The 24,310-nt window shown below is 47.3% G+C and overlaps 1 protein-coding gene across 1 annotated transcript; it reads right to left on the minus strand.

Annotated features, from left to right (window-relative positions):
- Window positions 1-1,848: 1,848 nt before the first annotated feature.
- Window positions 1,849-24,310, minus strand: DNAI4 (dynein axonemal intermediate chain 4). Its single transcript, XM_054384565.1, has 15 exons — window positions 24,217-24,310; window positions 22,686-22,947; window positions 20,413-20,586; window positions 19,543-19,682; window positions 17,291-17,365; window positions 15,524-15,718; window positions 13,304-13,566; window positions 11,179-11,265; window positions 8,172-8,323; window positions 7,501-7,658; window positions 7,069-7,190; window positions 5,059-5,157; window positions 4,045-4,271; window positions 3,341-3,494; window positions 1,849-1,893 (listed from the first exon to the last, which is right to left on the minus strand). Exons 1-15 carry the CDS (start codon window positions 24,308-24,310, stop codon window positions 1,849-1,851), a joined length of 2,247 nt encoding a protein of 748 aa, XP_054240540.1.

Consider the following 24,310-nt stretch of genomic DNA (forward strand, 5'->3'; position numbering starts at 1 on the left):
AAACAGTGGTGAACACCCATGGAAAACACAGGGTGTGTTTAGTTCAGAATTGTAATAATCATTAACAGATGATTTGCCTTAATGGCTTCTTTGTCTTTTGAAATGGTCAAGGTTTCATTTTATGTCAAGGATAAACTTAGATGTTGGCTGTGAAATGTGCAGAAGGCAGGAGAAAGTGACTGTTAATGCCTCACAAATTGTCTTTAACTTCAGTGATGGGTTTAAATGTTGGATGTTTATTGTCAGGCTAATGAGAGTCTGAATGTCCTGTATCTATAAAATACTGCTCTCACTGCATCATGCCTGCAGGACCAGGCAGCTGTTGCCTCTGCCAGCTTGGCAAAGTGCTTCTCTGCCAAGGTTCTGGATCATCCAGATCCAGGGCACAAACTGGAACCCAGGAGGTTCCATCTGAACAGGAGGAGAAACTACTTTGTTGTGAGGGTGCTGGAGGCCTGGAGCAGGCTGCCCAGAGAGGTTGTGGAGTCTCCTTGTCTGGAGAGCTTCCAAAGCCAGCTGGGCATTGTGCTGCTGGGCAAGCTGCTGTGGGTGTTCCTGCTTTAGCAGGGGGGTTGGGCTGGATGATCTTTGGATACCTTCCAAGGCCCATTATGCTGGGGTTCTGTGGTGGGGAGATACCAGCTGCTCTCATAGAATGCCAGGTTAGAAGTGACCTCAAGGATCTCATCGGGCAGTAGGGCTAGAGCTCAGATCTTAATTATTCTTCTGGAGAGATGGTTCATGCTTTTGATAAGCAATCAGGCTCTGAAAATCCTGTAAAACACTCCACTAGTGTTTTGCTGGGTGATTTTTCCTGTTCCTTCTGATCTACCCCCCAAAAAGACAGCCCATATAGCCAGATACTGCCTGCTTCCAACCAGCAGTGCAGACTTCAGCAAGCCTTCCCCCTCCCTGGAGGCATTCAGGGTCAGGCTGGATGAGACCTTGAGCAACTTGGTCTAGTGGAAGGTGTCCCTGCACATGGCAGTGGGGCTGGACTAGATGATGTTTAAGGTTCCTCTCAACACAAACCATTCTATGATTCCCAACAGCTTTCAGCTCTCCAGCTGCTGGGAATGGGCTGGGTGAAGGGTGATGGACTCTCAAAACCCATGGATCTGGCTTCCAGAGCTGCAAGAATTAATCCTTGTTCTAGGACCACGCTGTTCCTTTGGTTGAGGGGATTTCAGAAAAGTGGAGCAGAGTGAATTTGAACTGCAGTTTTACATTATCCTCATTTGTCAGGGCTCTACACTTCTGTCTGGTGTGGGATGATCTGGAGCTTGCAGGAGCACCCAGTGCCATTCAGAGCTCATCCCTCACTCTCAGATGTCATTTATGGGATGATGGACGAGGTGGATCTGGTGAAAATCCCTTTCATTTGCTGTGTGGTTTCACAGAGGAGGTACAGATGACATCAGGTAAGGACTTGAGCTGTGTTATAGCCTTTAGAGGAGCTGATTTGGGCATTTTTGCTTTTTTGGGCAATCCAAGGAGGAAAGACCTTGGAGGTAAAAAAGGGGAGGAAAAGGGCCAAGGAGAAAAGACATTGGAGATTAAAAAAATGAGGTTAAAAAGAGGGAGGAAGTAAAAAAGGGAAGAAAAACCCAACAAAAAAGCCCATGGAGACCTTTCTGTCCCCCCCTCTGTATCATAGGGAGACCATTTGTATATTAAGGCTGTTTGTCAGTGGAGGGGGACTTCCAAGGGAAAATCTAAAAGTTTCTAATTAATATAATTTCAAGGACAAGTTTTAATGATAGGAAAAGAGGAAACAGTTTATCTTAACAGCACAAAAAAATCTTTCTTGCTGCTGGCCAGCTGAGCAGGGATTTTATTTAGGTGCTCTTAAACAGCTAAAGCAGGACCAAGTATGTCATGTAAGGTACCAACCTGCAAAACAAGAGGGGAAAAAAAGAGCTGTAAAAAGAAAAAGTGTCAGTGTAATTGCAGCATAAAACACAGAGAGTGACCCAGAAGTCCTGTTTAGGAACAGAACAGAATGGTTTGTGCAATGAGCACCCAGAAAGCAGGCAATCCCAGAATCCCAGCATGGTGGGGGTTTGGAAGAGACCTCTGGAGATCATCCAGTCTAACCCCCCTGCTAAAGCAGGGGCACCCACAGCAGCTTACCCAGGATCACTATGGCCACCTGGGTTTGGAAGCTCTCCAGACAAGGAGACTGCTCAGATGGAACCTCCTGGGTTCCAGTTTGTGCCCATTGCCCCTTGTCCTGTCCCTGGGCACCACTGAGAAGAGTCTGACCCCATCCTCTTGCCCCCCCACACATCCTTCAGCTCTTGCTGAGCATTGCTCAGCTCCCCTCTGGGGCTGCTCTCCTCCAGGCTCACCAGCCCCAGGGCTCTCAGCCTTTCCTCCTCACAGAGATGCTCCAGGGCCCTCAGCATCTTTGTAGCCTCCACTGGGCTCTCTCCTGTAGTTCTCTTGCCATGGTACAATTGGAAAGGAACCTAACTGCAAGGCAAGTCAGATTCTCCTATCTCATCTGGGACAGCCAAGCCCTTGCAGAAGAGCTAAATGGCTGATGAGTTTGGTGACACCAACGTGGTGAGACCATCTTATTGGTGGCCAGGAGAGGGCACGGTGTTCCTGTGCTGTCAGCAGGTAAGGGCACTCTGCCAAATGCATTTAGAGGAAGCTCCACCTTCCTGCCCTTGCCCTGAGAGTCCTTCCCAAAACCAGCTATGGCCCACCACTGGATTTTTTTTATCATGTGAAACCTGAATATCAATGCTGACTTACCTGTTCCAGAAATTTCTAGTGGTATGGCATGCAGAAGAGCAGGAATCATAGAATCATGGCATGGTTTGGGTTAGAAGGACAGAATCCCAGCATGGTGGAGGATGGAAGGGACCTCTGGAGATCATTCAGTCCACCCCCTCTGCTAAAGCAGGGGCACCCACAGCAGCTTGCCCAGCATCACAATGTCCAGGTGGCTTTAAAATCTCTCCACAGAAGGAGACTCCACAACCTCTATGGGCAGCTTGGGCTCTAGCACACTCAGACCAAAGAAGTTGACACTGAAGCGGAACATTCTGGGTTCCAGTTTGTGCCCATTGGCCCTTATCCTGTCACTGGGCACCTTGAAGACTGTTGTGGGTAGAGACATTTTCTGTCAGACCAGCTTGGTCAAAGTCCCATCCAACCTCAAGATGAAGAACCACCTCAGGTTTTAATCTGATGATGGAATTGTGTCTGATTCCTCCCATTTCAAAATTTGTTAGTTAGACCTTTACCAGAACCCCTTTTCTAAGGAATGAAATACCAGACAAGCAGGCAGCCTCTGAGGGCCACCACCATTTCCTGATGGAAATCATACCTGGCTACTGCTGGACACAGCCAGGTTCTGCAGCTCAAACACACTGACTTCTCCCTTGCTGTCTCCTACCAGGAGGCAATCAGTGTTCTTAGTGAAGAGCACTGAGGTGAACATCACTTCTGGGCTGGCAAAGCAGGAGATGGTGGGGTCCAAGCTGCAGCAGAGGCAAGAATGAACAGGTAAGGTTGCTTCTTCTGGAGTGTACTGTCATGTAGGGTCTAGCAGCCAGGAGAAATGTTGCATGTTCTATTCCATGTTCTAGACTGCTGGAGCAGGTCCAGAGGACACCTTGAAGGTGATCAGAAAGCTGGAGCACCTCCCCTGTAGGGACAGGCTGAGAGAATTGGGGTTGTTCAGCCTGGAGCAGAGAAGGCTCTGGGAAAACCTAATAGCAGCCTTTCAGTACCTGAAGGGGGCTACAAGAAAGACAGGAAGGGACTTTTTACAAGGGCTTGTGTAATAGGACGAGAGGGAATGGATTCAAACTTGAGGAGGGGAGATTTAGACTGGAGATCAGGAAGAAATTCTTTGCATTGAGGGTGGTGAGACACTGGAACAGATTGCCCAGGGAGGCTGTGGATGCTCCCTCCCTGGAAGTGCTCAAGGCCAGGTTAGATGAGGCCTCGAGGGCTTGGAACTAGATGACCTTTATGGTCCCTTCCAAGCCAACCCATTCTGTGAACCCATGGGAAGCCACTACTCACATGCTGACACGAAGATCCCAAATTTCTGCTCTGCTTTCATGTGCTGCTGCAAAGATGAACTCTGATTTTGGAGACCACATGATGTCATGAACAAAAACAGCAGTGGAATGGAAAGTTAGAATGGGTGCTTGGGAATCCTGGTGCCACAAAATAATCTTCCAGTCAGCAGAGCAGCTCAGGAACATGTCAGTGCTGAAGGGATTCCAAGAGACTTTGTACACAGGAGCCTTGGGGGTTGGGAAGAAACAGAAGAGAACTTGGTGTTATTTTAAGAGCTATGGCCTCATAGGAGGGCTTTTCACAGTGACCTTTTGTGGAGAGCCCCCTGACCTTACCAGCAAAGCCAGTGTTGTGTTGGTTTCTTTTCTCTAGTATTAGGTGATAGGATGAGAGGAAATGGCCTGAAGTGGCACCAGGGGAGGATTAGGTTGGACATGAGGAACAATTTCTTTGCAAGGAGTGGTCAGGCATTGGAACAGGCTGCCCAGGTGGGTGGTGGAGTCACCACCCCTGGAGGTGTTCAAGAGATGTGTGGCCATGGCTCTGTGGGACATGGTTTAGTGGCCATGGTGGTGTTGGGTTAATGGTTGGACTTGATGACCTGAGAGGGCTTTTCCAGCCAAAATGGTTCTATGATGCTATGTGTCCCCATCACAGGAGAGATCTTTGGAATAAAGAACCTTCTGTGGATTCTGTCCCTTCAGCAGCTGTCAGGAGAAGCTGATGTTCATCACACCTTGAATCAGTTTTGGGCCCCTTCCTCCAAGGACATTGAGGGGCTGGAGCAGGTCCAGAGAAGGGCAACAAAGCTGGTGAAGGGTCTGGAGAACAGGGCTGGTGAGGAGCAGCTGAGGGAACTGGGGTTGTTCAGCCTGGAGAAAAGCAGGCTGAGGGGAGACCTTCTGGCTCTCTACAACTCCCTGAAAGGAGGTTGGAGTCAGGTGTGGGTTGGTCTGTTCTCCCAAGAAACAAGTGATAGGACAAGAGGAAATGGTCTCAGGTTGCACCACTCACCTTATGGCCTCTGTATGTCTCTAGAAACCACTCATCAGAGGAACAAGAACACAGGTGGATGTGACCCTCTTCTGTCCCAGCAAGATAAACATTGGGATCCTGACAGAAAGGTAAAACAGCATAAGTTGGCTTGACCTAGTAGTTATGAGAAATCATGTGGCCAGCAGGACTAGGTCAGGCATTGTCCCCCTGTACTTGGCACTGCTGAGGCCACATCTTGAATACTGAGCTCAGTTTTGGGCCTTCTGGGCCTCTCACTCCAACAAGGACATTGAGGTGCTGGAGCAGTTCCAAAGGTCAACAAAGCTGGTGAAGGGTCTGGAGAACAGGGCTGGTGAGGAGCAGCTGAGGGAACTGGGGTTGTTTAGCCTGGAGAAGAGGAGGCTGTGGGGAGACCTTCTGGCTCTCTACAACTCCCTGAAAGGAGGCTGGAGCCAGGTGGGGGTTGGTCTGTTCTCCCAAGGAACAAGAGATAGGATGAGAGGAAGTGGCCTCAAGTTGCACCGGGGAGGTTTAACTGGGACATGAGAAGAAACGTCTCCCTCTTGAGGGTTGTAAAGGACTGGAACAGGCTGCCCAGTGCAGTGGTGGAGTCCCCATTCCTTGAGGGATTAAAAGGCATGGTGCTGAGGGATGTGTTTCAGCAGCAGGCTTGGTACTGTTAGGTTAATGGTTGCACTCCATGATCTTAATGGTGTTTTCCGGCCCAAACAATTCTGCTTCTATGATCACTCATCCAAAAATCCATTAAGGCCTGGATGAGTCTGGCAGTGACAATTTCTTGAAGAAGGAAGGTGGAGCTGCTGGAATGTTGTGTACTGTGCTGCTTGCAGAGGTGTGTGTGCAGTAGATAGAGCAGTGCCAGCCTCTGTCAGCTTTCCTCTGTGTGCTCTCCACCTCTGCAGAACATATGCTGTCATTATGGATTCGTCAAAAAGTCTGCAATCCATGTGGGCAAACACATGGATTCTTCAAATGCTCTGTGGACAAAATATCCTGATGGACAAACAGGAGAAGCACAGCCATCTAAATCCTGGACGTGGGAGATACTGAAGAGTCAAATCTCATTGATTTGACCAACACACAGAGGAAAGCTACCTCAGAACGTGGCACAAAGCAATGGTGAGTATCATGGCTGACATGGCAGAGTTGTTCATAGAATGGTTTGGGTTGGAAGGGTCTTTAAAGATCGAGTTCCAACCCCCTGCCATGGGCAGGGACACTTTTCACTGGACCAGGTTGCTCAGAGCCTCAGTACTCAAGGCCTCAGGTGCTTTCTTGGTTCACCATATTGTCCGTTTTGGATATAACTCTTAGTAGCTAAGAAGCAATTTGTTTCAGAACTAAATATGCTCTAAGTACTAGTTACAAGACCCAGGCTAGTGGGTATTAAAGTGTCTCCAGCTGAAGAACTGAACCCTGTTGGATAGTTTTTCCTGGATCTTTGACCATCCAGTGAAGTGATTAACCCCCTGTACTGGGCACTGGTGAGGCTACACCTTGAGTGCTGGGTGCAGGTTTGGGCCTTTTATTCCAAGAAGTGCTGGAATGGGTCAAGAGAAGGGTAATGAAGCTGGTGAAGGGTCTGGAGAACAGGTCTGGCGAGGAGCAGCTGAGGGAACTGGGGTTGTTCAGCCTGGAGGAAAGGAGGCTGAAGAGAGACCTCATTGCTTTCTACAGCTCCCAGAAAGGAGATTGGAGCCAGGTGAGTGTTGGTCTCTTCTCCTTTGTAACAAGTGACAGGACAAGAGGGAATAGCCTCAAATTGCTCCAGGGGAGGTTTAGACTGAAGCTTAGAAGAATCTTTTCCTGAAAGGGTTATCAGACCCTGGCCCTGGCTCCTCGAGGAGTGGGATGAATCCCTATCCCTAGAGGTGTTTCAAAGAGGCAGAGATGTGTTGCTGAGGCACATGGTTTAGCTCCAAACTTGGTAGAGTTAGATGATGGTGGGACTCAATGATCTTCAAAGGCTTTTCCCACCAAAATGATTCTCTGACTTTCTGAGCTTACCTTTGGATGGAAGTCAAAGCACATCCCAGGTGCCTCTCGTGATAACAGAGTTTCGCTTTTCCTTTCGTTCTCACCTGGGAATGTTTTCCTCACTCTTTCTGTTTGCTTTAGTTTCATCACATCTGTACAAACAGCAAGAGTTTTTGTCAGACAGGTATGTGACAGTGCTAGGAATCATGGAATGGTTTGGGTTGGAAGGGACCTTTAAAGCTCATCTAGTCCAACCCCCCTATAGTCAGCAGGGACAGCTACAACTAGAGCAGGTTGCTCAGAGCCCCAAACAACCTGACCTGGTATGGTTCTATAGACTGGGCATCTACACCTCTCTGGGCAACCTGGACTAGGGTCTCACCACCCTCAGCATCAAAAATGTCTTCTCTAGATCTAGTCTAAATCTGCCTCTCTTAGTTCAAACCATCATCCCTTGCTTACCAGTGCAATCCAGTCTGGGCTGTAGGAACCACTCGGTGATTCGGCCATCTGCTGACACACAGAGTAATCTCTCTTTTTTGCCACCTCTTTTTACACCTCTGTCTTGTTCCACCCACCTCAGCTGCCACACAGGACCTGTATGGCTATTTGAGGAGTCACTGGGACAAAAGGTGCATGTGAAACATCATATATTAGAAAAAGACAAGGCAATATAGTCAAAAACTAATTAATAATTTGTAATGAAGTCTTAGGACAGAAATGTTGTTTAGCTGTAAGAAAAAGAAAGAAATCTGAACACTGGCTGTTTTCCCCAGGAAAATGTTTCTTTTATCAGACATAGAATCCCAGCATGGTGGGAATGGAAGGGACCTCTGGAGATCATCCAGTCCAACCCCACTTCTAAAGCAAGGGCACCCAGGATCTTAATGGTCAGATGGGTTTAAAAGCTCTCCAGAGAAGGAGACTCCAGTCTGAATCTCCCCTCTTCCAGCTTCAATCCATTCCCCCTTGAATACTGACGAAAGTCAGAAGGAAAAGTTTGCCCAACATCCTTCAGCCTTACTTAGTAATCCTGTTACTACTCCCTCAGCTTCTCAGTTGTGGATATTCTTTTAGCTGCTGTTGGCTCAGACATGACCAAGGTGGGAGGAGATGGGAAATCACAGCCTTACCTGCTGTCCAAAAGTGGGGAGGTGTCACAGCTCTCTACACTGAAGATTGCCACAGACCCATCGTACATTCCAACTGCTAGAAGGTGTGGGCAGGCCACAGAGAAATCCAAAGCAGTTACACCATGTTCACACCAGAAAATACGCTCTGGCCACTGAGCAGGAGGAAAAGGCAGGAGTATTTTCAGTAGTTTCTTAATCTTCCTTGGTCTTCTCAATATTTGATACCAAATTGCCAGGCTGTGCTGGGAAAATCAAGTGCTGGTGACCACAGGGACTAATCCTAGGCAGAACAGGTTGCCCAGAGAGGTAGTAGAACCCCCATCCCTAGAAATAGTCCAGGTCAAGTTGTTTGGGGCTCTGAGCAACCTGAACTATCACAGAATGCCTTGGATGAGGCCTTGGGCAACAAATGTAGTTGAGAGGCATCCCTGCCTGTGGCAGAGAGGTTGCAGTAGATGATCTCTGAGGTCCCTTCCAACCTGAGCCATTCTATGATTCTGTGAATCTCAGGTTGGAAGGGACCTCAAGGATCACCTTTCCAACCTTTCTAGGTAGTATAGTTTAAATGAGATAGCCCAGCACCATGTCAGGCTGAGTCTTGTTGCAGCTGTCACTGCTGACTGCAGGGGGGTTGGACTAGATGACCTTTAAAGTTCCTTTCCAACCCAAACCAGTCTGTAATTCTGTGATTCTATGGCATTAGATGCTATATTCTGAATGGTTCAGTTTATTTCTTGCTGCAACTGATTAAAATTAGTAAAATGAAAAAACAACTATAAAATAAGTTGGATGGGCCTACTCCAAACCAAATAGCCAACAACTGAGTTCACAGATTCATACAATGGTTTGGGTTGGAAGACAAGTTCAAGATCATCCAGTTCCAACCCCCTGCCATGAGCAAGGACACCTCCCACTAGACCAGGTGGCTCAAGGCTTCATCCACCCTGGCCTTGATCACCTCCAGAGAGGGGGTGTCCACAACCCTAAGATTCAACTATGGGAGTGCAGTGTGAGGGTTTTGTTTTCTTTCTTTTTAAAACTAACTTGGCAGTTAGGAAAGTCTCTCTGATGGTTTTCTGTCCAGTAATATGAAAGTGAGAACCTTTCCAATGACAGAACCTTGGCTGGAGAATCTAACACACTTCAGGTAATCTGCATGGAATTTCTCCATGGAACCAAAGAACTGATTGAACTCAGATGGTTAAATCCTTAAAGTCATTACAGTGAGCTCTTGAAACTATAGAATCAGAGAGTGGTTAGGGTTGGAAGGGACATAGTCCAACCCCCCTGCAGTCAGCAGGGACAGCTGCAACTAGGTTGCTCAGAGCCCCCAAACAACCTGACCTGCAATGGTTCTAGGGATGGGGCTCCTACCACCTCGCTGGGCAGCCTGGGCCAGGGTCTCACCAACCTCAGTGTCAAACATTTCTTCCTTCTCTCCAGTATGAATCTCCTTCTTGAAGTTTCAAACCATCACCCCTTGTCCTGTCACAGCAGACCCTGCTTAAAAGTCTGTCCCCAGCTTTCTGATCAGCCCCTTGAAGTCCTGAAAGGCCACCAGAAGGTCTCCCTGAAGCTTTCTCTTCTCCAGGCTGAACAATCCCAGGTTTCAGCCTGGCCTCACAGCAAAGGGCTTCCAGCCCTTGGATCATTGTTTTGGCCTCCTCTGGCCCTGCTTCAACAGGTCCATGAAATCTACTTTCTTTTTATTATGAGAAGTTAGATTAGATAATTTTATTAGATACTCATTTTTTTCCCCTTCAACTTAAAAGAATTTCATGGTCTTGTTCAGCCTAAAACATAATTTGTACACCCTTGGGGTTACCCACAGTAATAACAAAGCAGTTTTAGAGTCTTGGTTTAATCACCCTAGGAACTGGAAATGGGATACAGGGATCTGCAGTGCTATGTTGCCTAGCATAGACTGGTGCTACCTGAGAGCTGCAGCCATCTGTTAGCTGTTTGATGACCTGCCTGCAACCAGTCTAGCTCCTGTGAGCAGTATCTGTGTTACTAAACCTCCAGCACAGTCCACACCTCTGCTGGAAGTGTCAGATGGGAGGATGGAAGGGCCTCTGGAACAGGGTGTCCCAGGGAGGTGGTTGGGGTCCCATTCCTGGAGATATTCAAGGTGAGGCTTGACAGGGCTCTGGGAAACCTGATGTAGTTGAGGATGTCCCTGCTGACTGCAGAAGGGGCTGGTCTGGATGACCTTTCAAGGTCCCTTCCAACCCAGACCATTCTATGATCTGTAAATCAGCTGCCAAGGAATGGGCTCACATATGACATAGAAACCATTTTCTCACAGAGCTTCTTTTCCTGCCTCCTGCAGCTGGAAACACCTCTCAGTGTTGCAATGGGGGCTGAAGTGCACAGGTACTCCCCTTTGAAAGAAGCAAATCTTCTGTACATTGACCAGGCACAGGCTCTAAACCTTCTTTGCTGCTGATTCCAAAAGAAGGATGAAGAGGGGACTCACAGGTAGCCCTGCACTGGGAGAGGCTTGCTGATGCCAGGGACAGAGATGGTATAAAAGGAATTGCAGAGAAGGAAACTCTGTCTGGAAATTAGGAAGAAATTCTTTACAATAAGAGTGGTGAGACACTGGAACAGGTTGCCCAGGGAGGCTAGGGATGTCCCTTCCCAGAAGGTTGGATGAGGCCTTGAGCAACTTCCTCTAGTGGAAGGTGTCCCTGCCCACAGCAGAGGGATGGAACTAGATGATCGTGAAGTTGTCTTCCAACCCAAACCATTCTGTGAGTCTATGAACTAAACTGCTTCTTATAGGCAACTCCCTTTAGGTCAGGATTTAAGCACAATCAAAGTACTGCAATTGGAATTGATGTTCCAGAACTCTCAGGTTTGGGCTAGCAGACTCAACCTTGCTGGTTAGGTCTTGTTTTTTGAGATAGGGGGAGGGAAATTAATAAAGCAGAAAGAGTACAGCAGAAAAATGCAGAAAGGAAAACTGAGGACAAAGAAAGAAAACAAACTGGCTGCTCATTACCATGGGGTTCTTCAGTGACCAGCAGCAAGCCAAGCCTCTCTTCTGCTCTTTGAAATCAAAGGTTCTGTAACCAACAGCTAAAAGATCCTGAAAGCACAGATGAGGAGATATTTATCAGTAGAACTTAGAAGTTCAGTTGTTTGTTTTTAAAAGGCATCTTTCTGCTAACACTGACTCTCAGAGCAGAGTCTGGAAAGACAATGCTCGTGGCACTGCAAGTAAAATAACACAGGAGAAGAGCAGGATTTCAAAATGTCTAGAATACAGGAAACTGGTCCAGCTACAAGTGTTGTGATAGCCACTATCAGTTGTGTTTGCAGTTCCCTCCTCTCTGGCCTTTATAAAAACATCTCCTTTCCCAGAGGTGAACAGACGTTATTCTATAACCATATTTTAGCATCACAGACTGGGTTGGGTTAGAAGGGACCTTTAAAAGTCATCCAGTCCAACCCCCCTGCAGTCATCAGGGACAGCTCAGAGCCCCAAACAACCTGACCTGGACGCTTCCAGGGATGGGGCATCTCCCACCTCTCTGGGCAACCTGGGCTGGGGTCTCACCACCCTCAGCATCAAACATTTTCTTCTTCCTCTCCAGTCTGAATCTTCTTCTTTTAGTTCAAACCACCACCTCTTATCCCTGTCACAACAGGCCCTGCTCAAGTCTGTCCCCAGCTTTCTGATCAGCCCCTTTAAGGACTGAAAGGCCACCAGAAGGTCTCTGTGGCATCATTTCTTCTGCAGGCTGAACAACCCCAACTCTCTCAAGCCTGGCCTCACAGCAGAGAAAAACCCTAAACTGTAGTTAGGAAAACCATTTTAGTAGGAAACCCCTAAATTTTAGTTAGGAAAAACTTAACTTGATTTGGAAAAACCTAAACTAACACTTTAAAAGTAGGTATTTGTTTGCCCTGCAATTCTAAGGCTGAAGTCTATGAATATATCCATCTTTCTGGGGCTCTGGTTGCTCCTTTGGGGCTGTCTTACTGGTTTTATGTTTCTCATCCACCTGCTTTTCACCATCCTTCCATTCATTATGTTTGCTGTGGCTGTTACAAGCTCTATTGAAGAACTGAGCTGTAGATTAATCTCAAAGTGGAGCTCTCTGAACCGTTCTCACCTCCACTGCAACTGAACTAACCAAACTTGGGCCAGCTGCTCATCTTATGACACCAAGCTGTGTGGTGTGGTGGACTCACTTGAGGGCAGGGATGCCATCCAGAAGGGTTTTGACAGGCTTGAGAAGTGGGCTGGTGCAAACTGCATGAGGTTCAAGTCAAAGTGCAAGGTCCTGCATCTGGTTCAGGCCAGTTCCCAGGCACAAACACAGGCTGGGTGCAAAGTGGGTTGAGAGGAGCCCTGAAGAAAAAGACCTGGAGGTGTGGGTTGATGAGAAGCTCACCATGAGCCAGCAGTGCCCTCATGCAGCCCAGGAGGCAACCATGTCTTGGGCTGCATCAAGAGGAGTGTGGCCAGCAGGGCAAGAGAGGGAATTCTGCCCATTTACTCTGCTCTGCTGAGACCTCACCTCAAATACTGTGTCCAGTTTCGGTGTCCCCAGCATAAGAGGGACATAGAACTGTTGGAGTAACTCCAGAGGAGAGCCACAAGGATGACCCAAGGGCTGGAGCACCTCTGCTATGAGGATAGGCTGAGGGAGCTGGCATTGTTCAGCCTGGAGAAGACTCCAGGAGGACCTTATAGCTGCCTTCCTATACCTGAAGAGATCCTACAGGAAGGTTGGAGAGGGACTTTTCATAAGGCTTTCTACCAACAGGACAAGGGTGAATGGTTTGAAGCTGAGGGAGAGTAGGTTTAGAGTGGATCTTGGGAAGAAGCTCTTCAGTAAGAGGGTGGTGAGACACTGGAATAGGTTGCCCAGAGAGGTTGTGGATTCTTCCTGGAGGTGTTCGAGGCCAGACTGGATGAGGCCTTGGGCAGCCAAGTCTAGTTAAGAGGCATCCTTGACCATGGTGGGGAGGTTGGATCTCTGAGGTCACCTCCAGCCTTTCTATGATTATCCTAGAAGTTTGCTGAATGCTGATTTCTTGGAGGTTGCTGTTAGAAAGAAAGGTTTGGTATCTAAAGTAGCACTAAAAAGCAGCTCAGAAGCTGCAGTTTAACTCACTGGGTTTTCTTTGCTCCAAGCCATGCTGCTCACACTGTAACCATTAATTAAATCACAGGTATATGACCACAGCCATTCCATGTTGGGATGAAGTTCTTCTGAGGCTCTGTTTGGATCTGACAGAATTGATTGGTCAGTGAGCACTTCCTCTTCCTTATCCTTCTTTTCCTCATTGTGCTCTTCCTTATTCTTCTCTTCCTCATCATGCCCTTCCTGGTCAGCTTCTTCCACAGCTGCTGCTGTGTCTGTTGTAACATCAGGATCTAAAATGCACAGATATGGTAGAGTCTGAGTAAGAATATTTCAGATATTGAACTCCAATCATTCACATCAGAGGAAAAATTTGCTCTTTCCCAAATATCTTGCAGCAAAATCCTGACTATTTGAGGAATTAAGATATCCTAACTTTAAAAATGATGGCTAAAGTGTAAAAGGGATGTAAAAAATGGCTGGATCAGGCTCTAGTGTACCAATTAAACTCTGGGTGTTTAATGATTGGATTTAGCTACCCAGCAACAAGTTGGGGATTTCTGCCTACACCCCTACTAGGAATGTTTCTAATCTCTTGTCCCTCAAAAATTTGTTTAAACAGAGCTATTTTTCAACTTAGTTATCAAGTTTGAAAGAGCCACTCTTAGGTGTCAGTGCTCTAACACCATAGCTAAGTTCTGTGATGCTGAAATTGGTTGCTCATTATTTGGGAAAATTAAATGTAAAGCATATTTTTGGACAGTGTTTGCTAAGTTGTTTGTTTGTTTACTCCTTTATTTTGGGCAATGTGCAAATGATAAATTGATCTCAGGATCAATTTATTGTTTATCTAAGGATACAGTAACTGCCATATTGCCAGAACAAAATCCTCCAGGTCAGTATCATGCTCCAGCTGGAGCTGGATTCCCTATAGAATCATAAAATATTTTTGGTTGGAAAAGACCTTTAAGATCATCAAGTCCAACTGTTAACCCAGCACTTCCAGGTCACCACTAAACCGTGTCCCTCAGGACCACATCTCCACGGCTTCGAAACTCCTCCAGGTGTGGGAACTCCATCACTGCCCTGAGCAACCTGGGCCAGGCCTTGACAACCCTTTCAGGGAAGAAATTGTTCCTCGTGTCCAACCTAAACCTCTCCTGGTGTTACCTGAAGCTGCTTACTCTTGTCCTATCTTTTGTTCCTTGGGAGAAAAGACCAATCCCCCCCACCTCTGACTTCCTTTCAAGGAGGTGTAACTAGAATAGAACAGGCTTGTTACCTGAGAAACTGATGACACAAAGAGGGACAACACAATGAAACCAGTGGGACCAGACTACCTACAGAAGTTGTGGAGTCTCCTTACAAACCTTTACCAAGTTTGTTTTTTGTTTGTTTTTTTTTTTTTTTAGCTGATGAACTCCTGTTTTCAATTTGAACCGTGGGGTTAGTGTCTAAACCATGTGCATTCAGACCTTCGGTTTCATGCAGTCCTTGACTACTACTCAGGTGAGCACAGGAGGCTGCAACTCAACATGAAGAGTAACTCTTTGTTGTGAGGGTGCTGGAACCCTGGCACAGGCTGCCCAGACAGGCTGTGGAATCTTCTCTGGAGAGATTCCAAACCCACCAAGACATTGTGATCCTGGGCAAGCTGCTGTAGGTGCCCCTGCTTTAGCAGAGGGCTTGGACTGTATGATCTCAAGAAGTTCCTTCCACCCCTGCCATGCTGGGATTCTGTGTGATTCTGTGGGATTCTGCCTTTTTCTGTTTAATCCATCGTTAGCTTGGAACTCCTGTAAGAGGTTAGACATTAGCAACTGGGACCAGGGACTGCATCTCAGAGTGAATGCACTTTGTAAGGCACCACACATCTAACAGGTTCAAACTTCAGTTTCCCATCAGTCTCTTCATAAAATAGATGTTTATAAATATTGTAAAAGACATTCCAATGCAATAAAAAAATAATATATGGTTGGAGAAGTAGCAGAGTTAATCTGTATCTTACCTGTCAGGAAATAAGTTTGACTAATTTTGGGAGATGAGCCAGCTCAGAACTGATTTATTCAGTTCTTATACCAAGTGTGGTCTGTTCAAGTGAGTGTAAAACTGCCAAGTTCATGTTGACATCCCATAAACCCTCCTCTGTGACTTGTCTGGAGAGACATTTAATGAGGGACATAACTCCCTGGCTTGCAGTAGCATGCAAAAGCCTCGTGCTGAAAACAGGGAAACCGAGAAGAAACAAACCTCTAAAGACAGGAAACTGACGATAAACTGCGAGTTTGGGCTGGAAAATATTCTCCATTAGAATCCTCTCCATGAAAACCAAACCCTGCTGGAAGTGTTCTGATGTCAAGATAGCTTCTGAATAGTGTATCTCATCTTTGTGGCTTCTGGCAGGAGTAGCACTTTCCAGCATTGATGTAGAAGATGTTTTGCTGCCTGACAACAGAGAATGAGGGAGAGAAGCAGTATGAATGTGATAATACTTTGCAGATAAAAGTCAAGGGGATAAGAAGTCTCCTCTTCCTCCACTTGCAAAAAGCACAGAACACAGGAAGTTGAGAAATTTCTTTGGTGTGAGGGTGCTGCAGCCCTGGAGCAAGCTGCCTGGAGAGTTGTGAAATCTCCTTCTTTGGAGGCTTGTCAAGGCCCATCAGAATGCATTCCTGTGTGACCTGTCCTAGGTGATACTGCTTTGGCAGGGGGCTTGGACTCAATCTCTAGAGCTGCCTTCCAAGTCCTAACATTCTATGATTCTACCATTATCAAAAAAGACTTCCACTATTTTTTTTCCTTGCTTTCAGTTTGTTTTCTCTTATTGCACAAATATTTCCTATTTGGGCCATAAGAAGATACTTCTGGAATCTGGGCAATAAGGAGAGGCTTCTGGGATTTTTCACAATTGGTGTTTAGTTCTACACTACTACATAAGTTAGTAGCAGCAAATTTTGTTCCTGTTTATTTAAGCTCATTCATGATGGCATTATACAAGAAAAGGTTTTGGTGCAGACCTGTCCAGGGTTGTTCAGCCTGAAGGAAAGGAGGCTGAGGGGAGACCTTCTGGCTATATCTAACTCCCTGAAAGGAGTTTGGAGCCAGGTGGGGGTAGGTCTCTTCTCCCAAGGAACAAGTGACAGGACAAGAGGCAATGGCCTGAAGTTGCCCAAGGGGAGGTTTAGGTTGGAGATGAGCAACAATTTCTTCCCCTTGAGGGTTGTCAAGGCCTGGCCCAGGCTGTCCAAGGAAGCAGTGGTGGAGTCCCCATCCCTGGAGGGGTTTCAGAGCTGTGTTGATGTGGTGCTGAGGGCCATGGTTTAGTGGTGACCTGGCAGTGCTGGGGTAATGGTTGGAGTTGTCAATCTTAAAGGTCTCTTCCAGCCTAAACAATTCTGTGAAAGGGCAACTTCTTGGATGAAGCAGGGACTTCCACAAAAGAGGTTGAGAGATTCATAGAATGGTTTGGGTTGGAAATGATCTTAAAGATCATCTACTTTCAAACCCCCTGCCATGGGCAGGGACACCTCCCATTAAGACCAGGTTGCTCAAGGCTCCATCCAACCTGGCCTGGAGCATCTCCAGGAGGGGGCATCCACAACCTCCCTGGGCAACCTGTTCCAGTGCCTCACCACCCTCACTGGAAAGAATTTCTTCCTAATCTCCAGTCTTAAGTGCTGCCAACTTTCCCTGAGGTAAGACTGTTTCACTGTGGTTTTTAGGACAATCATTACTGGCTGTTTTCTTAAAGCCAGCACTAAAGCTTTAAACCAGTTCAAGTTTTGATAATTGACATAAAAATAATCCTTGCAGTGTAGGAAGCAAACCTGTCAGAGTGTGATGCTTTATGTATTTTATTCATGTTGTTTTCACCACACAGGGTGGTGATATGGATGTAGACATAGCAGAAATGTAAAGCTGGGAGAGTATTACCTGTGTCAGAAGTGCCAGGTGTAGGCTGATGTTGCTCTGCAGCTGGGTGAGATTCACTGCTTCTCCTGGTTGTGGCTCTGATACCTTCTGCTCTTGACCTAGTGTCTATTTCTGGGGCATGAAATGAATCAAACAAGTCCCACAAGGTGACCATCACCCCTACAAATGAAAGACACTTTATGATTCACAGATTGCATTGGGTTGGAAGTGACATCTTGTCCAACCCTGCTCTGCAGACAGCAGAGACACCTCCAGCTAGATCAGACTGCCCGGGCCACACCAAGTCTGATCTTGAATGTGTACAGGTCTCTTTTTGAGCAAAGGTTGACTTTTTGTACTCCAGGCCCAACTGTTTGCCTTTGAAACCAATTTTGGGGCAAATAAGGCTGTAGCAGCAGCTGTTGTGTGACTGCAACAGCCACATCATGGATTTGTGTGTGGCTTCCCCTCAGCAGTGAAACTGCTTTGTCACCTCACCTCTGTGTGCTCATCTTTCAAACACAGGTTGGAACTAGCCCTGCTGATGCTCAAGGCACAGAGAGAAGGGGGAGATAGATTCATAGAATCACAGAATGGTTTGGGTTGGAAGGGACCTTCAAGATCATCTAGTTCCAAACCCCTGCTGTGGGCAGGGACACCTCCCACTAGACCAGGTGCTCAAGGCCTTGTCCAACCTGGCCATGAGCACTTCCAGGGAGGGGGCATCCACAATCTCCCTGGGCAACCTGTTCCAGTGTCTCACCACCCTCACTGGGAACAATTTCTTTCTAATCTCCAGTCTAAATCTCCCCTCTTCCACCTTCAATCCATTCCCCTTTGTCTACTTTCTACAAGCTCTTGTAAAATGTCTCTCCCCAGCTTTCTTGTAGGCCCCCTTCAGGAGCTGGAAGTAGATATTAATCTGATTTGAAAATACAGTTTGCTGCTTCTTTTTTTTTCCCCACTTATTTTACATACACTCATGAATACTAAGGGAAAATGGTTGTAACAGCATTCTCTACTGGCTTTTTCTTCTACACACAAATAATGTCCATACTGAGGCAAAGCTCAGCCCAAACCTCTGTCATTTAGAGCACTGAGGTTGCCCACTTTGTAAAATTACATCTCCCTTGTGAGACTGCCAAGATGTTCTGCCTTCCCCAAGATATTAAATCTCCTAACAGAGGTTCTCTTCTTTGCATTATGGCAAACAGAAATAGCAACCAGCAGCACTGAAAGGTCAAGGGGAAAAAAGGGAACTGTGTCCTTTCATATTTCAAGAGGATAGCTGAGCACTGGGTGAAGTTCTACCTCCTAAGAAGGCTTGCAAAGTGCTGAGGAGGCAGCACACAGCAGCTCTGTTATCCTGTAATGGGTACAGTGTGCCAGCAGCAGTGTTCAAGTTTTAGGAGACATAGGAAAGGCCACCACAAATCACACTGACCTGTCTGATCTTAAAGCAGAGGAAACATCTCCTGCTTGGAGATGGAAGAAATTAAACCCTGTCCTCAGTGTCCTGGTTGTGAGTGGGGAATCTTCTGAGGTCCAATGATTTGGCTGTCACTTACATAGTTCCGAGAGAGGTTTAGGTTGGACAATGGGAAAGATTTCTTCCCCAAAAGATGTCCCTGGATGTATTTTAAAGCTCAAGGATATAGAGTAGTAGTGGTCCTGGTAGAGTTAAATAAGGGTTGGACTTGATGATGATCTTAAAGGTCTTTTCCAACCATAGTTGATTTTGTGTAATTCTGTGAGATGCTGGAGCAGGTCCAGAGAAAGGCAATGAAACTAGTGAAGGTTCTGGAGAAGAGGTCTGGTGAGGAGTGGCTGAGGGACTTGGGGTTGTTGAGCCTAGACAAAAAGAGGCTGAGGGGAGACCTTCTGGCTCTCTACAGCAACCTGAGAGGAGACTGGAGCCAGGTGGGGGTTGATCTCTTCTCCCAAGGAACAAGTGACAGGACAAGAGGAAATGGCCTCAAGTTGACCCAGGGGACGTTTAGGTTGTACAGGAGGAACAATTTCTTCCCCAAAAGAGTTGTTGAGCCCTGGCCCAGGCTGTCCAGGGAAGTGGTGGAGTCCTCATCCCTGAGGGGGTTTCAGAGCCCTGCAGATGTGGTCCTGAGGGACATGGTTTAGTGGTGACCTGGCAGTGCTGGATGAACAGTTGGACTTGAAGATCTTAAAGGTCTCTTCCAACCACAACGATTCTGTGAGTCTGTGTGCTAGAGTTTTCCCAAATAAGTATTTAATAAGTAAACTAAACATAACAATAAACACAACTGCCAGGGCTGCACTGCAGTAAGTGAGAGCTGGTGCTTATTAAACACCTTTTTCTTTCTGGTGCTCAGAAAGTTTACCTTTGTCCTCCAGGATGATTTTGTCACACTGGGCTTCCTTGTTCTTTGCAGCTTTGTCCAGGGTCTGCATGGCTTTAGCTACGAAGCGATCGTTACCAGGCCTAGCTTTGCAGACATCAGCATAAATCCTGTTCCTCTCCCTTGGGAAAGAAAAAAGGGACTTTCTGAAAGACAGCCACATTCCACTTCTCAGCATTTTGAACCACAAGCTCAAGAGCAGAGGATGTCATAAAGGTACTGTGAGCATTTTGTTTCACTCCAGATAGCATCTTCCAGCAGCTATTCCTGAGCCTGTGGTGCTGCCTGTGGCCTGTTGAGGTAGGAATCAGCAGAGCACCTGGCAGTCCTAGGTTAATGGTTGGGCTTGAAAGGTCTTTCCCAACCTAAACAACTCTTTTGCTTGCCAACTGCAGAACACTGCCCATCAGGCTTTGGGACTTACATCTCCAAAAGCTGTGTGACAAGTCCATCAGTTTTACAGCTATCGTAGAGAGAACTTGGCTGCTCTCTGTCCCAGTTAGCTGCTGGGAGAAAGCCAGAAAACAATGGGTTCTGGGTTAACTCCCTACCAAAGTTCATGGTAGTCCAGGGAGGAGTCTCTGGACTGGGAACACTAAAATGCAGCTAAGGGGAGACAAAGTATTTTAACAAGAAAGGTCACTTGCAGTAGGGTGAGGTTTCTTCTGGCTAGGAGCTCTGTGAAGAGCTTCAGAGGAAGCTGAGGGCAGCCTAGTTTGTAAGGAATTCAGGCTGTCTTCTCAAGAAACTCAAGCTCAGTACAGCCTTAAAGAGAGCTGATGTGACAAGGTCAACAGTAGCTGGCCATGCTGAGCCCACTACATACACATACACAACTTCCAGTATACATACAGGATTCTTGCAGCATCTTCTGATTCTGCAGACAACACAACAGATGGCTTCTCCAATATCCAGAGGGTTTCTGTCTCTGTGAGGAAAACATCCACTCTCCTGTTTAAGTCTTCTTCTGTCAGTTGTTCTTTTATCTCCTCTTGCCTCACCTGCACATCTGAAGAATTATAGGAGGTTCAAGAGGGAGACTATTTTGGCTCTAAATTTAAAAGACAAATTGGTTCTCAAAGTATTGTAATAATCAAGAGAGAATCCCAGGATCCTAGCATGGTAGAGGTTGGAAGGGACCTCTGTGGAGATCATCCAGTCCAACCCCACTGCTAAAGCAAGGGCACCCACAGCAGCTTGCCCAGGATCACAATGGCCAGCTGGGTTTGAATCTCTGGCTTCAGCCCCTTGATAGATCAAGAGAGACAGCGAACTGCTGGAGAGAGTCCACTGGAGGCTACAAAAGTGCTGAGGGGTCTGGAGCACCTCTGTGAGGAAGAAAGGCTGAGAGCCCTGGGGCTGGTGAGCCTGGAGAAGAGCAGCCCCAGAGGGGATCTGAGCAATGCTCAGCAAGAGCTGAAGAACCTGTGGGGAACAAGAGGATGGGGCCAGACAAGACAAGGGGCAATGGGCACAAACTGGAACCCAGGAGGCTGCATCTGAACAGGAAGAGAAACTTGTTTGGTGTGAGGGTGCTGGAGGCCTGGAGCAGGCTGCCCAGAGAGGTTGTGGAGTCTCTAAACCCAGCTGGCCAATGTGATCCTGGTCAAGCTGCTGTGGGTGCTCCTGCTTTAGCAGGGGGATTGGACTTGATGATCTCCAGAGGCCCCTTCCAATCCCCACCATGCTGGGATTTTGTGAACAGGAGCCAAAACTTGTGAGACACTGCGTTTTTTTTTATGTGCTGGCCATCTCACACCCATGCTCTACAGTCTCATAAGCCCCAGTGCTCCCAAGAACAGTTTAAACCTAGAATTCTCCAGTGTCTGTATTTTACCAGTTGTGCCTCCTCCAGAGCCAGGTTTTGGTATCTCATCCAGTAGGGACACAGCTGCCAGTGCATCTGGTAGAGAAGATCTGCTGCTTCTACGTGTCCTTCAGTAACAGAAATGAGTAGAAATAGTGTGAGAGGGCAGATGTCAGCAAGCAAAGCACTACAAAAGTCACAGTGCTGTTATCAGGACAAGCCACAGAGGACTTTGTAGCACATAGAGGGATGCTTTCTTCTGAATGTCATAGAGGCTTAGGGAAGAAAATAATGAAATGTTTTGAAAATGACTTAAAAAGGAAGATTTTTCTCTGGCAGCATATCCTGAGGCATTAAGTAGATGATAGAAAAACAGCTGGTGAGCTCTCAGATTTGCTCTTGGCATGTAATAAGGTGAAGTGTTGGCTACCTGCTGTGTGAAAACACAGAATCACAGATAGCACAGTTCCCAAACAGAATTGACATCCTCCAGAGCTTTGCATGTGCTGAAATGTCCTTGGAATGCACAAGAAACTCATTCAGATCAGCTTGATAAAAACCCAGAGGTGATGTTCCTAGAGGAGATAGCTGTGTTTCATGGTTTGGGCCAGACCAGAGCTGATTCTGCTCAGTGCTGTGGCTACTGAGCTCAGCTTCTGCTCACTGATGATGCTTTCTGGAAGCATCCCTCTCCAGGGAAGGGGCCTCAACCACCTCCCCAGGCAACCTGTTCCAGTGTTCCACCACCCTCATAGTAAGAACCTGTTCCTAGCATCCAATCTAAATCTTCTCTTCTCTAGTTTGAAGCCATTGCCTCTCATCCTGTCCCTGCAGGCCTTTGTAAACAGTCTCTCTCTAGCCTTCTTGTAGCCTCCTTCAGGTACTGGAAGGTTGCTATTAGGTCTCCCCAGAAATATCACAGGACTGAGTGATGCAGTTTACCTTCTACCTCTCTGGATGAAGCATTTCACCAAGAACTTTCACTCATAAATCCAATTCTTCTGACATCCACCCTTTAAGTATTTGTAAGCATTTATGACATCCCCCCTAAGTCTTCTGTTCTCCAGAGTAGAAAGCCCAAATTCTCTGAGTCTTTCCTCATTACAGAGATGTTCCAGTCCCCTCAGCAGCTTTGTAGCCCTTTGCTGTACCCTATTCAGCAAGTCCCTGTCCTTCTTGAACTGGGGAGCCCAGAACTGCACCCAGTCCTCCAGCTGTGGTCTCACCAGGGCAGAGTAGAGGGGGAGGAGAACCTCCCTTGACTTGCTGGCCACTCTTGATACCATTGGTCTTGCATACAGCCAGCATGTTGCCTTACCTTGGGAAGGACCCTACAGTAGCATTCACTTTTGATGTCTGAATTGCGGAAAGGAAAGAGAGAAGACTGGATCCTGTGGCCCCAGGGCAGGATGCTGAGAGCTTGCCCTGTCTGGCTACAGCAGTACTTGAATCTGAAGTGAAGAGTGGATGAGGTGTAACATCCTTTCCTCCATCACCAAAAACCTGGAGAAATATTGCAATGATGATAATAGTAGCACTCTGTTCCCCAAACCAGCAACAGTGGTGACATTTTATCTCATCTGGGACAAAAACAAGACCCTGGATCCAGGCTGCCTAGGGCTATAGTGGAGTCTCCGTCCCTGGAGAGGTTTCAAAGCCATGGAGATGTGGTGATGAGGGACATGGTTTAGCAGCACACTTGCTAGAGTTAGATCATGGTTGGATTCAATTATCTTGAAAGTCTTTTCCAACCAAAACCATTCTATGATAATTTTCTTTCTCCACAGCTCTTCAGCTTTACACCTTTACTTTCCTCCCCTCTCTCCCCCCTCTTTTCTGGCCACTTTTAACCTCCACAATAACTAATTAAAACTTTTCAGCAGCAGTGTCAATAGCTTCTCACCCGCACGGCACTTCTTTTATCCACAAGAGAGCTCCTGGACACAGCTCTGACATTGGTTGTTGTAGATTGTCTTCCCCAGGTTGCTGCTGGGGTTGTGATGCTCACTCGTCTTTGGCTGCCAGAACTTGCTGCTGAGTCTCGACTTACCCTGAAAGCATCAGCAGAATTTCTGTTTCACTCAACAGAACACAAACAATCATTGCAAGAACCAAGTGACTTGTGTCTTTCATTAATGGTTGAAGGGACTTCACAGAATCCCAACATTGTGGGGGTTGGAAGGGGCCTCTGGAGATCATCTAGTCTAAGCCCCCCTGCTAAAGCAGGGGCACCCCTAGCAGCTTGACAAGGATCACAATGGCCAGCTGGGTTTGGAATCTCTCCTGAGAAGTAGACTTCATAACCTCTCTCAGCAGCCTGCTGCAGCACCCTCACACCAAAGATGTTTCGCCTCCTGTTCAGAGAGAACCTCCTGGGTTCCAGTTTGTGCCCATTGCCCCTTATCCTGTTACTGGGCACCAGTGAGAAGAGTTGGCCAAATGCCCAAGATATTGATAAGCATTGAAAATATTAATTTAATTGATCTATTTATCAGGATGGTAATCCTCAAATAACGTAATTCCTTCCAAAACTCCCTTCAGCTTTTACAGAGGCAGCTGGGATGGGGGCAATTCTTGCTGCATGGTAATAGTCTAAAATCCATTCTACTGCAATTCGGTTTTCTAGGGGTAAGCTCACAAACGGGGAGCAATGTGGCAATAAAGGTACGTTAGATCCAGCCCGTGGCAACCTGCGCGGCCTGTTACACGGGCACCCGAACCAGAACGCTGTGGGCACCCTCCCTTTGCCCCCAGCGGCCCGGTGTGCCCGGAGCCGCACCGCAGGCCCCAAGTGGGGCCTGGCCTTGCGCAGGCTTCCAGTATGAGCCCCCACCCCCGCTGCCACTCACAGCGGGGGAAGCCGCCACCCGTTGCCGCCGCTAACGCCCGGGCCCAGCATGGCGACGGCGCCTGGGCCGGGGCAGAGCGTCGCGCGGTAACCAT

Source organism: Indicator indicator, chromosome 10 (assembly GCF_027791375.1).
Source record: "Indicator indicator isolate 239-I01 chromosome 10, UM_Iind_1.1, whole genome shotgun sequence".
Taxonomy (NCBI): domain Eukaryota; kingdom Metazoa; phylum Chordata; class Aves; order Piciformes; family Indicatoridae; genus Indicator; species Indicator indicator.